Source organism: Silurus meridionalis, chromosome 20 (assembly GCF_014805685.1).
Source record: "Silurus meridionalis isolate SWU-2019-XX chromosome 20, ASM1480568v1, whole genome shotgun sequence".
NCBI lineage: Eukaryota > Metazoa > Chordata > Actinopteri > Siluriformes > Siluridae > Silurus > Silurus meridionalis.
The window spans coordinates 11,280,675-11,294,900 of record NC_060903.1 but is presented as its reverse complement, the minus strand read 5'-3'; the positions used below and the strand labels follow the sequence as shown (position 1 = coordinate 11,294,900).

General features: G+C 39.7%; 1 protein-coding gene across 2 annotated transcripts in view; it reads right to left on the bottom strand.

Moving 5' to 3' along the window:
- Positions 1 to 14,226, bottom strand: part of pitrm1 (pitrilysin metallopeptidase 1) — a 47,045-nt gene that overhangs the window by 23,471 nt on the left and 9,348 nt on the right. For both annotated transcript variants that reach the window (XR_006928837.1, XM_046876697.1), the window contains exons 7-12: positions 10,469 to 10,629; positions 8,850 to 8,976; positions 8,652 to 8,740; positions 8,409 to 8,537; positions 8,160 to 8,273; positions 7,505 to 7,601 (exon numbers count right to left, since the gene is read on the bottom strand). Coding sequence is in view for 1 of the 2 variants with exons in the window: in XM_046876697.1 (XP_046732653.1) it covers positions 7,505 to 7,601; positions 8,160 to 8,273; positions 8,409 to 8,537; positions 8,652 to 8,740; positions 8,850 to 8,976; positions 10,469 to 10,629 (717 nt within the window). In the remaining variant the exon portion in view is untranslated. The remainder of the gene's footprint in view (positions 1 to 7,504; positions 7,602 to 8,159; positions 8,274 to 8,408; positions 8,538 to 8,651; positions 8,741 to 8,849; positions 8,977 to 10,468; positions 10,630 to 14,226) is intronic.

The following is a 14,226-nucleotide window of genomic DNA, read 5'->3' as shown; positions in this document are numbered from 1 at the left end:
CCCCCACTGAAATTGATTGTTTTGGTCGGTTTGACATTGATTATGATCATTCAGTCATCCTGCTTACAATTAAATCAAAGAGGCACGTGTAGGTCAGACAAATATAACATAACATTTATAATGAAATAACCACAAATGTCTTTTCTGAGCTCACATCATTATCAGTTTTATTCAACCCCCAAGTGACATTCAATCTTAGTACTTAGTACAACATCCTTTTACAGTAATAACAGCTTTTAAACGTGAAGCATAGCTTGACACAAGTGTCTTGCAGCGATCTACGGGTATCTTCGCCCATTCATCATGGGCAAAAGCCTCCAGTTCAGTCACATTCTTAGGCTTGCACTGCAACTGCTTTCTTTAAGTCCCACCAGAGGTTCTCAATCGGATTTAAGTCTGGTGACTGCGATGGCCACTTCAAAATGTTCCAGCCTTTAATCTGCAACCATGCTCTAGTGGACTTGGAGGTATGCTTGGGATCATTGTCCTGTTGAAAGGTCCAACGTCTTCCAAGCCTCAGGTTTGTGACGGACTGCATCACATTGTCATCCAATATCTCCTGGTACTGAAGAGAATTCATGGTACCTTGCACACGCTGAAGCTTCCCAGTACCTGCAGAAGCAAAACAGCCCCAAAGCATGATTGACCCCCCGCCATGCTTCACAGTAGGCAAGGTGTTCTTTTCTTCATAGGCCTTGTTCTTCCTCCTCCAAACATAGCGTTGATCCATGGGCCCAAACAGTTCTAATTTTGTTTCATCAGTCCACAGAACACTATCCCAAAACTTCTGTGGTTTGTCCACATGACTTTTGGCATACTGCAGTCGACTCTTCTTATTCTTTGGGGACAGCAAGGGGTGCGCCTGGGAGTTCTGGCATGGAGGCCTTCATTACGCAGGGTGCGCCGTATTGTCTGAGCAGAAACTTCAGTACCCACATCTGACAAATCTTTTCTCAGTTCCTCAGCAGTCACACGGGGACTTTTCTCCACTCTACGCTTCAGGTAGCACACAGCAGTCAAGTCAGCATCTTCTTTCTGCCACGACCAGGTAGCGTTTCAACAGTGCCCTTTGCCTTGAATTTGCGAATGATGCTTCCTATGGTGTCTCTTGGTATGTTTAACATCTTTGCAATCTTCTTATAGCCATTGCCCTTCCTGTGAAGAGTAATCACCTGTTCTCTTGTCTTCCTGGACCATTCTCTTGACCTCACCATGTTTGTAACCACACCAGTAAATGTCTAGAAGGAGCTGAGTATCACAGTCATTTTAAAGCTGCCTAATTGGTGCTTATTAGGCTTTATTGCTGCTCCCTGATATCCACAGGTGTTTTCAATACCTGATTGAAAACACTTCATTGAACCTCTGTTCTTCAGAGTGGTAGTCTTTAAGGGGTTGAATAATTATGTCAATGAAGAATTCACAAAAGAAACATTTACTACTGTATTACAAAACTAATTGATGTCATTTTAGTTGCATATGGTTCTTTAAGAAGTCCTTGTAGGATTTCATTCTGAATACAATTACAAATGTACACTAAATTGCCTAAAACCATTTACAGCAATGGGGGTTGAATAATTTTGAACACAACTGTATATATATGTATATACAGTGAGGAAAATAGGTATTTGAACACCCTGCTATTTTGTAAGTTCTCCCACTTAGAAATCATGGAGGGGTCTGAAATTGTCATCGTAGGTGCATGTCCACTGTGAGAGACATAATCCAAAAAAAAAAAAATCCAGAAATAACAATGTATGATTTTTTTAACTATTTATTTGTATGATACAGCTGCAAATAAGTATTTGAACACCTGAGAAAGTCAATGTTAATATTTGGTACAGTTGCCTTTGTTTGCAATTACAGAGGTCAAATGTTTCCTGTAGTTTTTCACCAGGTTTGCACACACTGCAGGAGGGATTTTGGCCCACTCCTCCGCACAGATCTTCTCTAGATCAGTCAGGTTTCTGGCCTGTCGCTGAGAAACACAGAGTTTGAGCTCCCTCCAAAGATTCTCTATTGGGTTTAGGTCTGGAGACTGGCTAGGCCACACCAGAACCTTGATATGCTTCTTACAGAGCCACTCCTTGGTTATCCTGGCTGTGTGCTTCGGGTCATTGTCATGTTGGAAGACCCAGCCTCGACCCATCTTCAATGCTCTAACTGAGGGAAGGAGGTTGTTCCCCAAAATCTCACAATACATGGCCCCGGTCATCCTCTCCTTAATACAGTGCAGTCGCCCTGTCCCATGTGCAGAAAGACACCCCAAAGCATGATGCTACCACCCCCATGCTTCACAGTAGGGATGGTGTTCTTGGGATGGTACTCATCATTCTTCTTTCTCCAAACACGTTTAGTGGAATTATGACCCAAAAGTTCTATTTTGGTCTCATCTGACCACATGACTTTCTCCCATGACTCCTCTGGATCATCCAAATGGTCATTGGCAAACTTAAGACGTGCCTGGACATGTGCTGGTTTAAGCAGGGGAACCTTCCGTGCCATGCATGATTTCAAACCGAGGTGGACATTTTAAAGGCAGACTAACAGGTCTTTGAGGGTCAGAATTCTAGCTGATAGACAGGTGTTTAAATATTTGTAAGCAGCTGTATCATACAAATAAATAGTTAAAAATAATATATTGTGATTTCTGGATTTTTTTTTTTTAGATTATGTCTCTCACAGTGGACATGCACCTACGATGACAATTTCAGACCCCTCCATGATTTCTAAGTGGGAGAACTTGCAAAATAGCAGGGTGTTCAAATACTTATTTTCCTTACTGGGTGTGTATATATATATATATATATATATATATATATATATATATATATATATATATATATATATATATATATACACACAGGAGTGTATATATATATATATATATATATATATATATATATATATATATATATACAGGAGTGCAGAATTATTAGGCAAATGAGTATTTTGACCACATCATCCTCGTTATGCATGTTGTCTTACTCCAAGCTGTATAGGCTGGAAAGCCTACTACCAATTAAGCATATTAGGTGATGTGCATCTCTGTAATGAGAAGGGTGTGGTCTAATGACATCAACACCCTATATCAGGTGTGCATAATTATTAGGCAACTTCCTTTCCTTTGGCAAAATGGGTCAAAAGAAGGACTTGACAGGCTCAGAAAAGTCAAAAATAGTGAGATATATTGCAGAGGGATGCAGCAGTCTTAAAATAGCCAAGCTTCTGAGCGTGATCATCGAACAATCAAGCGTTTCATTCAAAATAGTCAACAGGGTCGCAAGAAGCGTGTGGAAAAACCAAGGCGCAAAATAACTGCCCGTGAACTGAGAAAAGTCAAGCGTGCAGCTGCCAAGATGCCACTTGCCACCAGTTTGGCCATATTTCAGAGCTGCAACATCACTGGGTGCCCAAAAGCACAAGGTGTGCAATACTCAGAGACATGGCCAAGGTAAGAAAGGCAGAAAGTCGACCACCACTGAACAAGACACACAAGCTGAAACGTCAAGACTGGGCCAAGAAATATCTCAAGACTGATTTTCTAAGGTTTTATGGACTGATGAAATGAGAGTGAGTCTTGATGGGCCAGATGGATGGGCCCGTGGCTGGATTGGTAAAGGGCAGAGAGCTCCAGTCCGACTCAGGCGCCAGCAAGGTGGAGGTGGAGTACTGGTTTGGGCTGGTATCATCAAAGATGAGCTTGTGGGGCCTTTTCGGGTTGAGGATGGAGTCAAGCTGAACTCCCAGTCCTACTGCCAGTTTCTGGAAGACACCTTCTTCAAGCAGTGGTACAGGAAGAAGTCTGCATCCTTCAAGAAAAACATGATTTTCATGCAGGACAATGCTCCATCACACACGCCCAAGTACTCCACAGCGTGGCTGGCAAGAAAGGGTATAAAGAAGAAAATCTAATGATATGGCCTCCTTGTTCACCTGATCTGAACCCCATTGAGAACCTGTGGTCCATCATCAAATGTGCGATTTACAAGGAGGAAAACAGTACACCTCTGAACAGTGTCTGGGAGGCTGTGGTTGCTGCTGCATAATGTTGATGGTGAACAGATCAAAACACTGACAGAATCCATGGATGGCAGGCTTTTGAGTGTCCTTGCAAAGAAAGGTGGCTATATTGGTCACTGATTTGTTTTGTTTGGTTTTGAATGTCAGAAATGTATATTTGTGAATGTTGAGATGTTATATTGGTTTCACTGGTAAAAATAAATAATTGAAATGGGTATGAATTTGTTTTTGTTGTTGCCTAATAATTATGCACAGTAATAGTCACCTGCACACACAGATATCCCCTAAAATAGCTAAAACTAAAACTACTTCCAAAAATATTCAGCTTTGATATTAATGAGTTTTTGTGTTCATTGAGAACATGGTTGTTGTTCAAATTAAATCCTCAAATAAAATTAATCCTCAAAATACAACTTGCCTAATAATTCTGCACTCCTGTGTATATATATATATATATATATATATATATATATATATATACACAGGAGTGCAGAATTATTAGGCAAATGAGTATTTTGACCACATCATCCTCGTTATGCATGTTGTCTTACTCAAGCTGTATAGGCTGGAAAGCCTACTACCAATTAAGCATATTAGGTGATGTGCATCTCTGTAATGAGAAGGGTGTGGTCTAATGACATCAACACCCTATATCAGGTGTGCATAATTATTAGGCAACTTCCTTTCCTTTGGCAAAATGGGTCAAAAGAAGGACTTGACAGGCTCAGAAAAGTCAAAAATAGTGAGATATATTGCAGAGGATGCAGCAGTCTTAAAATAGCCAAGCTTCTGAAGCGTGATCATCGAACAATCAAGCGTTTCATTCAAAATAGTCGACAGGGTCGCAAGAAGCGTGTGGAAAAACCAAGGCGCAAAATAACTGCCCGTGAACTGAGAAAAGTCAAGCGTGCAGCTGCCAAGATGCCACTTGCCACCAGTTTGGCCATATTTCAGAGCTGCAACATCACTGAGTGCCCAAAAGCACAAGGTGTGCAATACTCAGAGACATGGCCAAGGTAAGAAAGGCAGAAAGTCGACCACCACTGAACAAGACACACAAGCTGAAACGTCAAGACTGGGCCAAGAAATATCTCAAGACTGATTTTCTAAGGTTTTATGGACTGATGAAATGAGAGTGAGTCTTGATGGGCCAGATGGATGGGCCCGTGGCTGGATTGGTAAAGGGCAGAGAGCTCCAGTCCGACTCAGACGCCAGCAAGGTGGAGGTGGAGTACTGGTTTGGGCTGGTATCATCAAAGATGAGCTTGTGGGGCCTTTTCGGGTTGAGGATGGAGTCAAGCTGAACTCCCAGTCCTACTGCCAGTTTCTGGAAGACACCTTCTTCAAGCAGTGGTACAGGAAGAAGTCTGCATCCTTCAAGAAAAACATGATTTTCATGCAGGACAATGCTCCATCACACATGTCCAAGTACTCCACAGCGTGGCTGGCAAGAAAGGGTATAAAAGAAGAAAATCTAATGATATGGCCTCCTTGTTCACCTGATCTGAACCCCATTGAGAACCTGTGGTCCATCATCAAATGTGCGATTTACAAGGAGGAAAACAGTACACCTCTCTGAACAGTGTCTGGGAGGCTGTGGTTGCTGCTGCACGCAATGTTGATGGTGAACAGATCAAAACACTGACAGAATCCATGGATGGCAGGCTTTTGAGTGTCCTTGCAAAGAAAGGTGGCTATATTGGTCACTGATTTGTTTTGTTTGGTTTTGAATGTCAGAAATGTATATTTGTGAATGTTGAGATGTTATATTGGTTTCACTGGTAAAAATAAATAATTGAAATGGGTATGAATTTGTTTTTTGTTAAGTTGCCTAATAATTATGCACAGTAATAGTCACCTGCACACACAGATATCCCCCTAAAATAGCTAAAACTAAAAACTACTTCCAAAAATATTCAGCTTTGATATTAATGAGTTTTTTGTGTTCATTGAGAACATGGTTGTTGTTCAAATTAAATCCTCAAATAAAATTAATCCTCAAAAATACAACTTGCCTAATAATTCTGCACTCCCTGTATATATATATGTGTGTGTGTGTGTATATATGTATAATTTTTTTTTCTTCTTAATTTGCAACAAAATGCAATTATTTGCAAATATAATAAATCTATATTCTATTCATAATAAAACAAAACATTCAATGTTTAAACTGGGAACATAGACAATTATAAGGAAAAAATAAGGCCAATTATTTTGTCTTCTGTCGGTATAAATATGGGAACTTAGGAGACAAGTTGCTCAAGTTTTGGAAGAAGAATGTTGTGCCAAATAGGTCTGATGAGTTATGGTATCCTTTTGAACGTCTTGTTTCATGATGTGCCAAATGTCTTTAAATGGTGAAAGGTCTACACTTCCCTGAAAAAAGATGCTTTCTGAATTGAAGCATTTAATACTCTTATACCTGTATATACTGTTTCTTAGAGACTGAGCCTTTCCAAAAGTGCAAGATGCCCATTCTCCAGACACTAATGCACTCTATACTATAAGAAATCCTTCTTTTTGTGGTGCTGTTAAGCCAGATGCTTTTTTTTTCTACATATGCCTCTTTCAAACCAACTACCGGTACCTGCATGTCTTCCTTCACTACATCCATAAACCACCTCCTTGGCCTTCCTCTTTTCCTCCTTCCTGGTGGCTCCATCATCACCATTCTCCTACTGATATAACCCATGTCCCTCCTCTGCACATGTCCAAACCTTCTCAATCACACCTCCCTCACCAAAACATCCTACATGTGCAGGCCCTCTAATAAACTCATTCTACATCTTGTCCATCCTCATCACAATGAAAACCTCAGCATCTTCAGCTCTGTTACCTCCTGCTCCACCTCCTGTCTTTTAGTCAATGTCACCGTCTCTAAACCATACAACATCGCAGGTCTCACCGCAGTCCTATAAACTTTCCCTTTCACTCTTGCAGATACCCTTCTATCACAAATCACTCCTTCAACTGGTTTTTACCAGTTTTTTGCTGATGGCACTGCTGGACATCTTTCAATGTCGTAGGAAAGTAAGCATCTTTCATCTGCTGTGTAAAGTTTCCTTGGCTGAATCTACAGTCCTCAACATTGCCTGTTTTTTTGTGGTTCTTCAAAGTAGCTTAAACAGTACATTCAAAAACCCTAGTCTGCTTTGAAATCTTTTCCTGGGAGAGACATTGCTGATGTAGTATAGCTGCCTTGTAACTTGTTTCTGTGCTGAGTCTTGCCATGGTGTGACCCATGACATTAAACTGTTTTCCAGAGCCTGTGGTTGCCTGTTCCCCATCCAAGCCTCCTACACATCTGTTTCGGTTTCAGTTAATTACTGTGCTTCAACATGAATATGAAATTGATGGCCATTAACACCTGCTCTGTATAATTGATCAATTACACACCTGAAGTGTAAGAATTGAAAGCCAAAATGTAGTCACATCAAATCTTAATTTAGTGTGTGTGTACTATATCTAGAGGTATATTACTCACAGAGGCAAGGGACAAGCCAAAATTGGTAGACTGATGTTTCATTTGAATCTCAATTTTGTGCAGCAAAGCCTTTATCCGTTCTTCTTCAAACCCGGCCCTGCAAATAAAGCACAAACAATTAGTACTAACCCCATAATTATTAACAGGCTAAAAGTCATAAAAACATACTTTTATACTAGCAAAAACCTACAAGTAACTTTTTAAAAACATTTGCATCCAAGCATGTGCCTCTGAAGTCAATATAAGATTACACAATAATATAACAGGTTGGAAGTGCAAGATTCATTAAGGAGGTTATTAACCAAAAAGGTGATAAACACCTCTGGCCTTACATTATTCTCCTGTTTTATACTCAGAGACACAGTCATGAATGCAATGTATTTTACAAACCGTGTAAATACACTCAAGCAATGCAAGCTCTGAGACATTGTGTATTTCTCCTACAAATTTTGTCAATTTGGCAATGAAAAATTTTAATGAAAATTGACAATGAGCTTACCATCAAGTTTAAAATATCTATTTCAGAACAGGCACCCATCAGTGTTTTACAATACCTTTTTAGCATGTGCACAAAAATGGCATGCTCACATGTTTCCTCTGTGTTTAGCTTGAAAACATATATTTTAAACACTTTTAACTCTATGATATTGCTTACTCTATGATGTCATCAATGGTTTGGCTAATAATATGTTTGATATTCTCCATGTCCTCTTCTGCCATACCCTGTAAGCCGATGCTAAATGAGGCATCCCTGGTACTGCAATCATACCTGTGTAATATGTCAAATATTAATAAATGCAATATGTTTAAAACTTTTTTTTTGCAAAAAAATTCAAGCTGACACGTACACTATACTCCACGCTATCAGAAATGTCCAGAAATAGATTGTGAATTGTGTTTTTACCCAACTACAGAAGCAAAGTCAGTGCCAATCTTCGTTTCAATCAGTGTTTTGTAAAATGGAGAGCTCGGGCCAGAGATCATCAGGGAAGAGAGAAAATTCAGAGTGAAAGCCTCAAATGTATCTGTGATGCTGTAAATAACACATACATGCACACAAACACACACAAAGTAAACAGAGATACTGATTAGTAAGTGTGTGTGTGTGTGTGTGTGTGTGTGTGTGTGTGTGTGTGTGAACATTTACTCAGCCAGCAGGTAGCTAACACAGAGTGTGTTCTGTTTAGCCGGATCTGGAGCCAATGCATCAGGACTGCAGGTCACATGAGCTTCCCTCTAAACAAACAAGCCAAATTAATTAATACACCATGTGTGACTGAGATAGAATGACATTCTTGATGCCACTGATTATTTTTGTAGGTGATTGTGTGTATGTGTGTCTAACTGGCTTGTCCCATCGGCTCTGGGCTGGTACTGCTGTGTTTGTTTCTGTTCTCTGAAACTTGCACAGGGCCTCTTCCTGTATCTGCTTTAGATGCTGCTCCAATGGCATGTCACCATAGGTAAAAAACCTGTTAAACAAAAACAGAACATTAGCACAGCCTGTGTATCAGCCACTAGCACTATGGATTCAATATTTTCTTTTTAACTTATTATTTCATTGCAACTTGTATCCTGCATATAACCATGTTTGTGCAGAATAAAAAATATTGAATTTTGAATCAATAATGCTTCCTGGTTAGCAACTAACTCTGGTGCTACAGATTCTTCAGCATTATATGTCCAGCTTTAAAGATTTCTCTTGATAGGAGAAATTCCTGACAATTCCACATATTGAAGAAATATTGAATAAATAAGCCGCACCTGCCTACATTAAAACAAATGAACTTTACACAGGCTTTAACGAAAGACAGTGCCTGTTACACGACTTGTATCTAAACAGTAGCCTACCAAGAAAGTCATTGTTCACTGTCTTCCTCCTTCCTTTCACAACAATTTCTCTCGAGAGTTTATCTTTTGGCATCGTCGTGCGTTTAAAAATCACCATCGGTGGAAGCTTTTCTCTCGATGCCGTGCAGCTCAGAACACAGGTAAAGTGCGTTTTTTCATGCCCGGTTGTTTTCAGCTTAACGAATGATTCGCATTTCCTGTTGACAGTCCTTAACCCGTTCAGCCATTTCATTGGTCTAATTTTATGGAGCTCAGTTTTTGGGCTTGAAGTTTGTGAAACCAGGAAAAACCCAGAAAAAAATCCATAAATTAGCCGCTTCGTTGGTTAAGCCGCAGGGTTCAAAACGTGGGGAAAAAGTAGCGGCTTATAGTCCGGAAAATACGGTATGTTGAAATGAGTAGAACAGTTAAGTAAAACATATCTTTGGAAAATTAAATATTAAAATGTAAAGCACACATGTAAATTATTTAGTTCAACTTTTTCCATTTATTTAATTTTATTTAATAAATTATTTTGTGTCAATTTAATTGAATACACAATTTCATCAATATAATGAAAAGTTTATTGCATAAATTCAAGTTTATTCTTTTTTTTTTTTAAATGTTGTAAAATATTATTTTATAGATTATTTAACCAAGCAGGCTTTAAATTAAAAATTGTTTTAAAAATGGAAACCGTTCAAATGTTAATGATCGCAAATATTAATAAAAATAACCGTACTGAATTGAACCCAACCATGACCCAACCAGAACCGAGGTACGTCCTGAACCATGAATTTTGTGTACCGTTACACCCCTAATAAATACCATTTGTATGGTTGTGCTGCATATGGTTGTGTGACTAATAAAATTTGAAATTGCTTAGATTTAAGTCAAATGAATTATATTTGATTTTCAGTGTGAAAATAGCCTCATAATTCTTTCAATAACCCATTAAACTTATAACCAAGGTATGCTATAATTTGGAGTTCACAATTTGAGTTTACTACTGACTGGTTGTTTTGTTTATACTGATGTTTTACCATTGTTGTGGTGGGCATGTATGAGGCTGAATATATTTATAAACCTATTCCCTGACATATCTGGAATGTTAGAAAATGTGTTTCTGCGCACCTTGAATTGCTAGGATGATAGTGTGTCGCATGGAAATGTTTTAGTTGTTCCCATGTGAGGTCAGGGATGGCAAGAGGTTCTCCTCCAGACACCACAGAATATGTGTGATCAGGTAACAGCTTATTCTGTAAGTGCTGGGCATAAACTCGTTCTTTGTCAGACTAAACACACACACACACACACACACACACACACACACACACACACACACACACACACACACACACAGAGAGAGAGAGACAACCACATTTATTTATATTTATATATATATATATATATATATATATATATATATATATATATATATATATATATATATACATACACACACACACACACACAGGCGATCAAAATTAGAGAACAATTTTTAAGCAATTGAACAATTCTAAAATAATGTCATCTTCACTGCTCAACAGTTGGAGTTTTTGTCCTGTCTATACCATGCTACCAGAACACCTTTTCCACAAAATAACTAAGGCATTAAAAAAAAATTGTGCAGAAAACACACTGATCAAAATTAGAGAACAATTTCAGATACCTCCCAGTTATTGGTGTTAATCTGGCACCTGGTGCTAATTTCTTTGATTATCTGTCAACCCCTATTTAACTGGCAGCCTAACTTCCAGTTTCACTGACTCTGCAAGATGGTGGTCTGTTCTAAAGTGACTGAAAGCCTCCGGCAGCAGGTTGTCCAGATGAAGGCCAAAGGGATGACCCTATCAGCCATAGCAAGACAAGTTGGTTGTTCCAAATCTGTGATTTCAAGAATATTGCATCTTTACAATATCACAAACTCATTCAAGTCCGCCAAGAAGGCTGGTCGTCCACGGAAGACAAATACAAGAGAGGACAAGATTAGGGATGCACCGAAATGAAAATTCTTGGCCGAAACCGAAAAAGAGGAAAGCAAGGCCGAAAACCGAAAACCGAAACACCGAAAGAAATTATTCCAATTATTATTACCATTGCATTTATGGCTATGACTGTGTACTAACCTTACTAAAATCAAGGCATTTCAATTGCATAAATTAATATTAAAGTTTCAAAGAATAAATCAATTACAAATTATGAAAATATTATATTATAGCACATTGCAACAATGCACAAGATAAAATAAATTAAAATTCAAACTTAAATGTTTAACTTAAATGCACTCGTGTACATTAAATAATAATGTACAGGCCCTCTGGCCTGCTGAAAGGTTGTAAAAGTAAATATATGTTCTTTCATAAAAACAAAAGTGCATTCAGAACAAGTGCAACTGCTTAAAGATACAACAATATCACTGGGAAACTTCCTGCCTCTTCAAAAACGGAGTGCGCGTGCTCGGAGGGGTTTTGCTTTTCTGTGCCGTGTTCCTCTCATATTCAGCATAGCGATTGGGAAGTTTGGATTTCAGGTGATAAATTAAACCCGACGTGGAGAAAGTCTTTGCAGATGAAATTTCGGCATTACATGTTTTGCAAATCGATATCCGTGGGTCTTTCTCAGATATACTGAAATACGTCCACACCGCAGACATGTTTTAGACATGCACATGCAGGGCGCGGTTTCTGTTTGCGTCATCACAACAAACCATTTTGGCCGAGTTTTTTCGGTGATCAAAGTCTTCGGTGGATCAAAATTTTCGGTGGCCGAATATTCGGTGCATCCCTAGACAAGATACTGCTGAGGATCTCAATGGGCAATCGTTTCCACACTGCAGCTGGAATTGAAACAAAGATGTTGTTTGTGGACTACAGTTCAGCGTTCAACACCATAATTCCCTCCACACTCACCTCTAAGTTGGAGGTCCTGGGACTCAGCCTGCCGCTGTGTCAATGGATCTCAAACTTCCTGACGGACAGACCACAAGCTGTACGGGTGGGAAAACACACCTCATCCACCCTCACCCTCAGCACTGGAGCTCCCCAGGGTTGTGTTCTGAGCCCCCTGCTGTACTCACTGTACACATATGACTGTGTGGCCACTTCCAACTCCACAACCATCATCAAGTTTGCTGACGACACCGTTGTGGTGGGCCTGATCTCCAACAACAACGAGACGGCCTATCAACAGGAGGTTAAAAACCTGGAGAGATGGTGCCAGGAGAACAACCTTCACCTGAACGTCAGCAAGACTAAGGAGTTGATCGTGGACTTCAGCACGCAGCAGGAACGGTCATACCAACCGCTAAACATCTGCGGGACTCCAGTGGAAAGAGTGGACAGTTTCTGGTACCTGGGTGTTCACATCACACAGGACCTGTCTTGGTCCTGTCACATCAACACCCTGGTGAAGAAGGTCCGGCAGCGTCTGTACCATCTGAGACGCTTAAGGGACTTTAAACTACCCTCTCAGGTGCTTAAGACTTTTTACACTTGCACTATTGAGAGTGTTCTGACGGGTAGCATCACTTCCTGGTTCGGGAACAGCACCATGCAGGACAGACGAGCCCTCCAGTGGGTGGTGCGTTCAGCTGAACGTACCATCCACACCGAGCTCCCTGACCTGCAGGACATCTACAGCACGCGGTGCAGGACCAGAGCCAGGAAAATTGTGAAGGACCTCAGCCATCCCAACAATGGACTCTTTTCTCTGTTGCGTTCGGGGAAACGCTTCCACTCCCTGAAGGCGAACACAGAGAATGAGGAGGAGCTTCTTCCCGCAGGCCATTCGGTGTTTAAACCAGGAAACACCCAGGATCTAAAACTGGCCCACTCTCCATCATCACCCTTTTTTCCCCTGCACAATCACACTTTTCGTGCTACGGCACATTATACACTGGACTTGCACAGCACAGTGCACTTTACTTTTCATATTTTCAATATCTTTTTCATATTTATTTCATATTTCTTATATTCTTTTTTTATACCACACCATTCCGCACAAGGACACTTTACACCACACCTTACTGCACACGGACACTTATGGACAATCAAAAACATGCCTAACTTGTTTACTGTTTACTGTTGTTTACTGGTTAACTGCACACTGCCATAAACATTTTCTGTGTATGTGTATATATATATATGTATATATGTATATGTATGTATATATACATATATATTTAGATATCCTTATATCTTTATTTATCTGCCTTCTTTTTCTTACTATATTTTTCTTTAAATTTTGTTATTATATTTATATTTTTATTCCCCTTTTTACCCTATTTTATTCCCTCATGCCGGACCGTCGTTAAAAGCATTTCACTGCATGTCGTACCCTGTATGTATGTGTATGTGACAAATAAAATTTGATTTGATTTCATTTGATTTGATTGAATTGCTCACCAGTTCAGTGCTGAACAGGGTAAGGATCTCTCTCGTCATACAGTGTCTCGACGTTTAAGAGCATTTGGACTAAAAGCCCACTCTGCAGTGACCAAACCTCTCATTAGCAGAAAGAATCAAAAGGCTAGACTAAGCTTTGCTGAGGAACATGTTGTGTGGACAGAAGAGAACTGGTCCAAAGTTCACTTCAGTGCTGAAAGCAAGTTTACAAAGTTATGGCCAAGAAACCCACTACAGTCTCCGAACTGTGGAGGAGACTGGAAGAAGAGTGGACCAAAATCACACCAGAGCAGTGTGAGAGACTAGTGCTGTCCTGTGGCCGCAGATGTGCTGAAGTCATTCAGAGCAGAGGCCTGTACACTTCCTACTAATTGCTGACTCTTGTAACCTTCAGAAAATTTTGTTGTAATATTTTTCGATGCTACAGTCATTGTTGTTCTCTAATTTTGATCAGTGTGTTTTCTGCAAAATAATGTTTTTTTTATT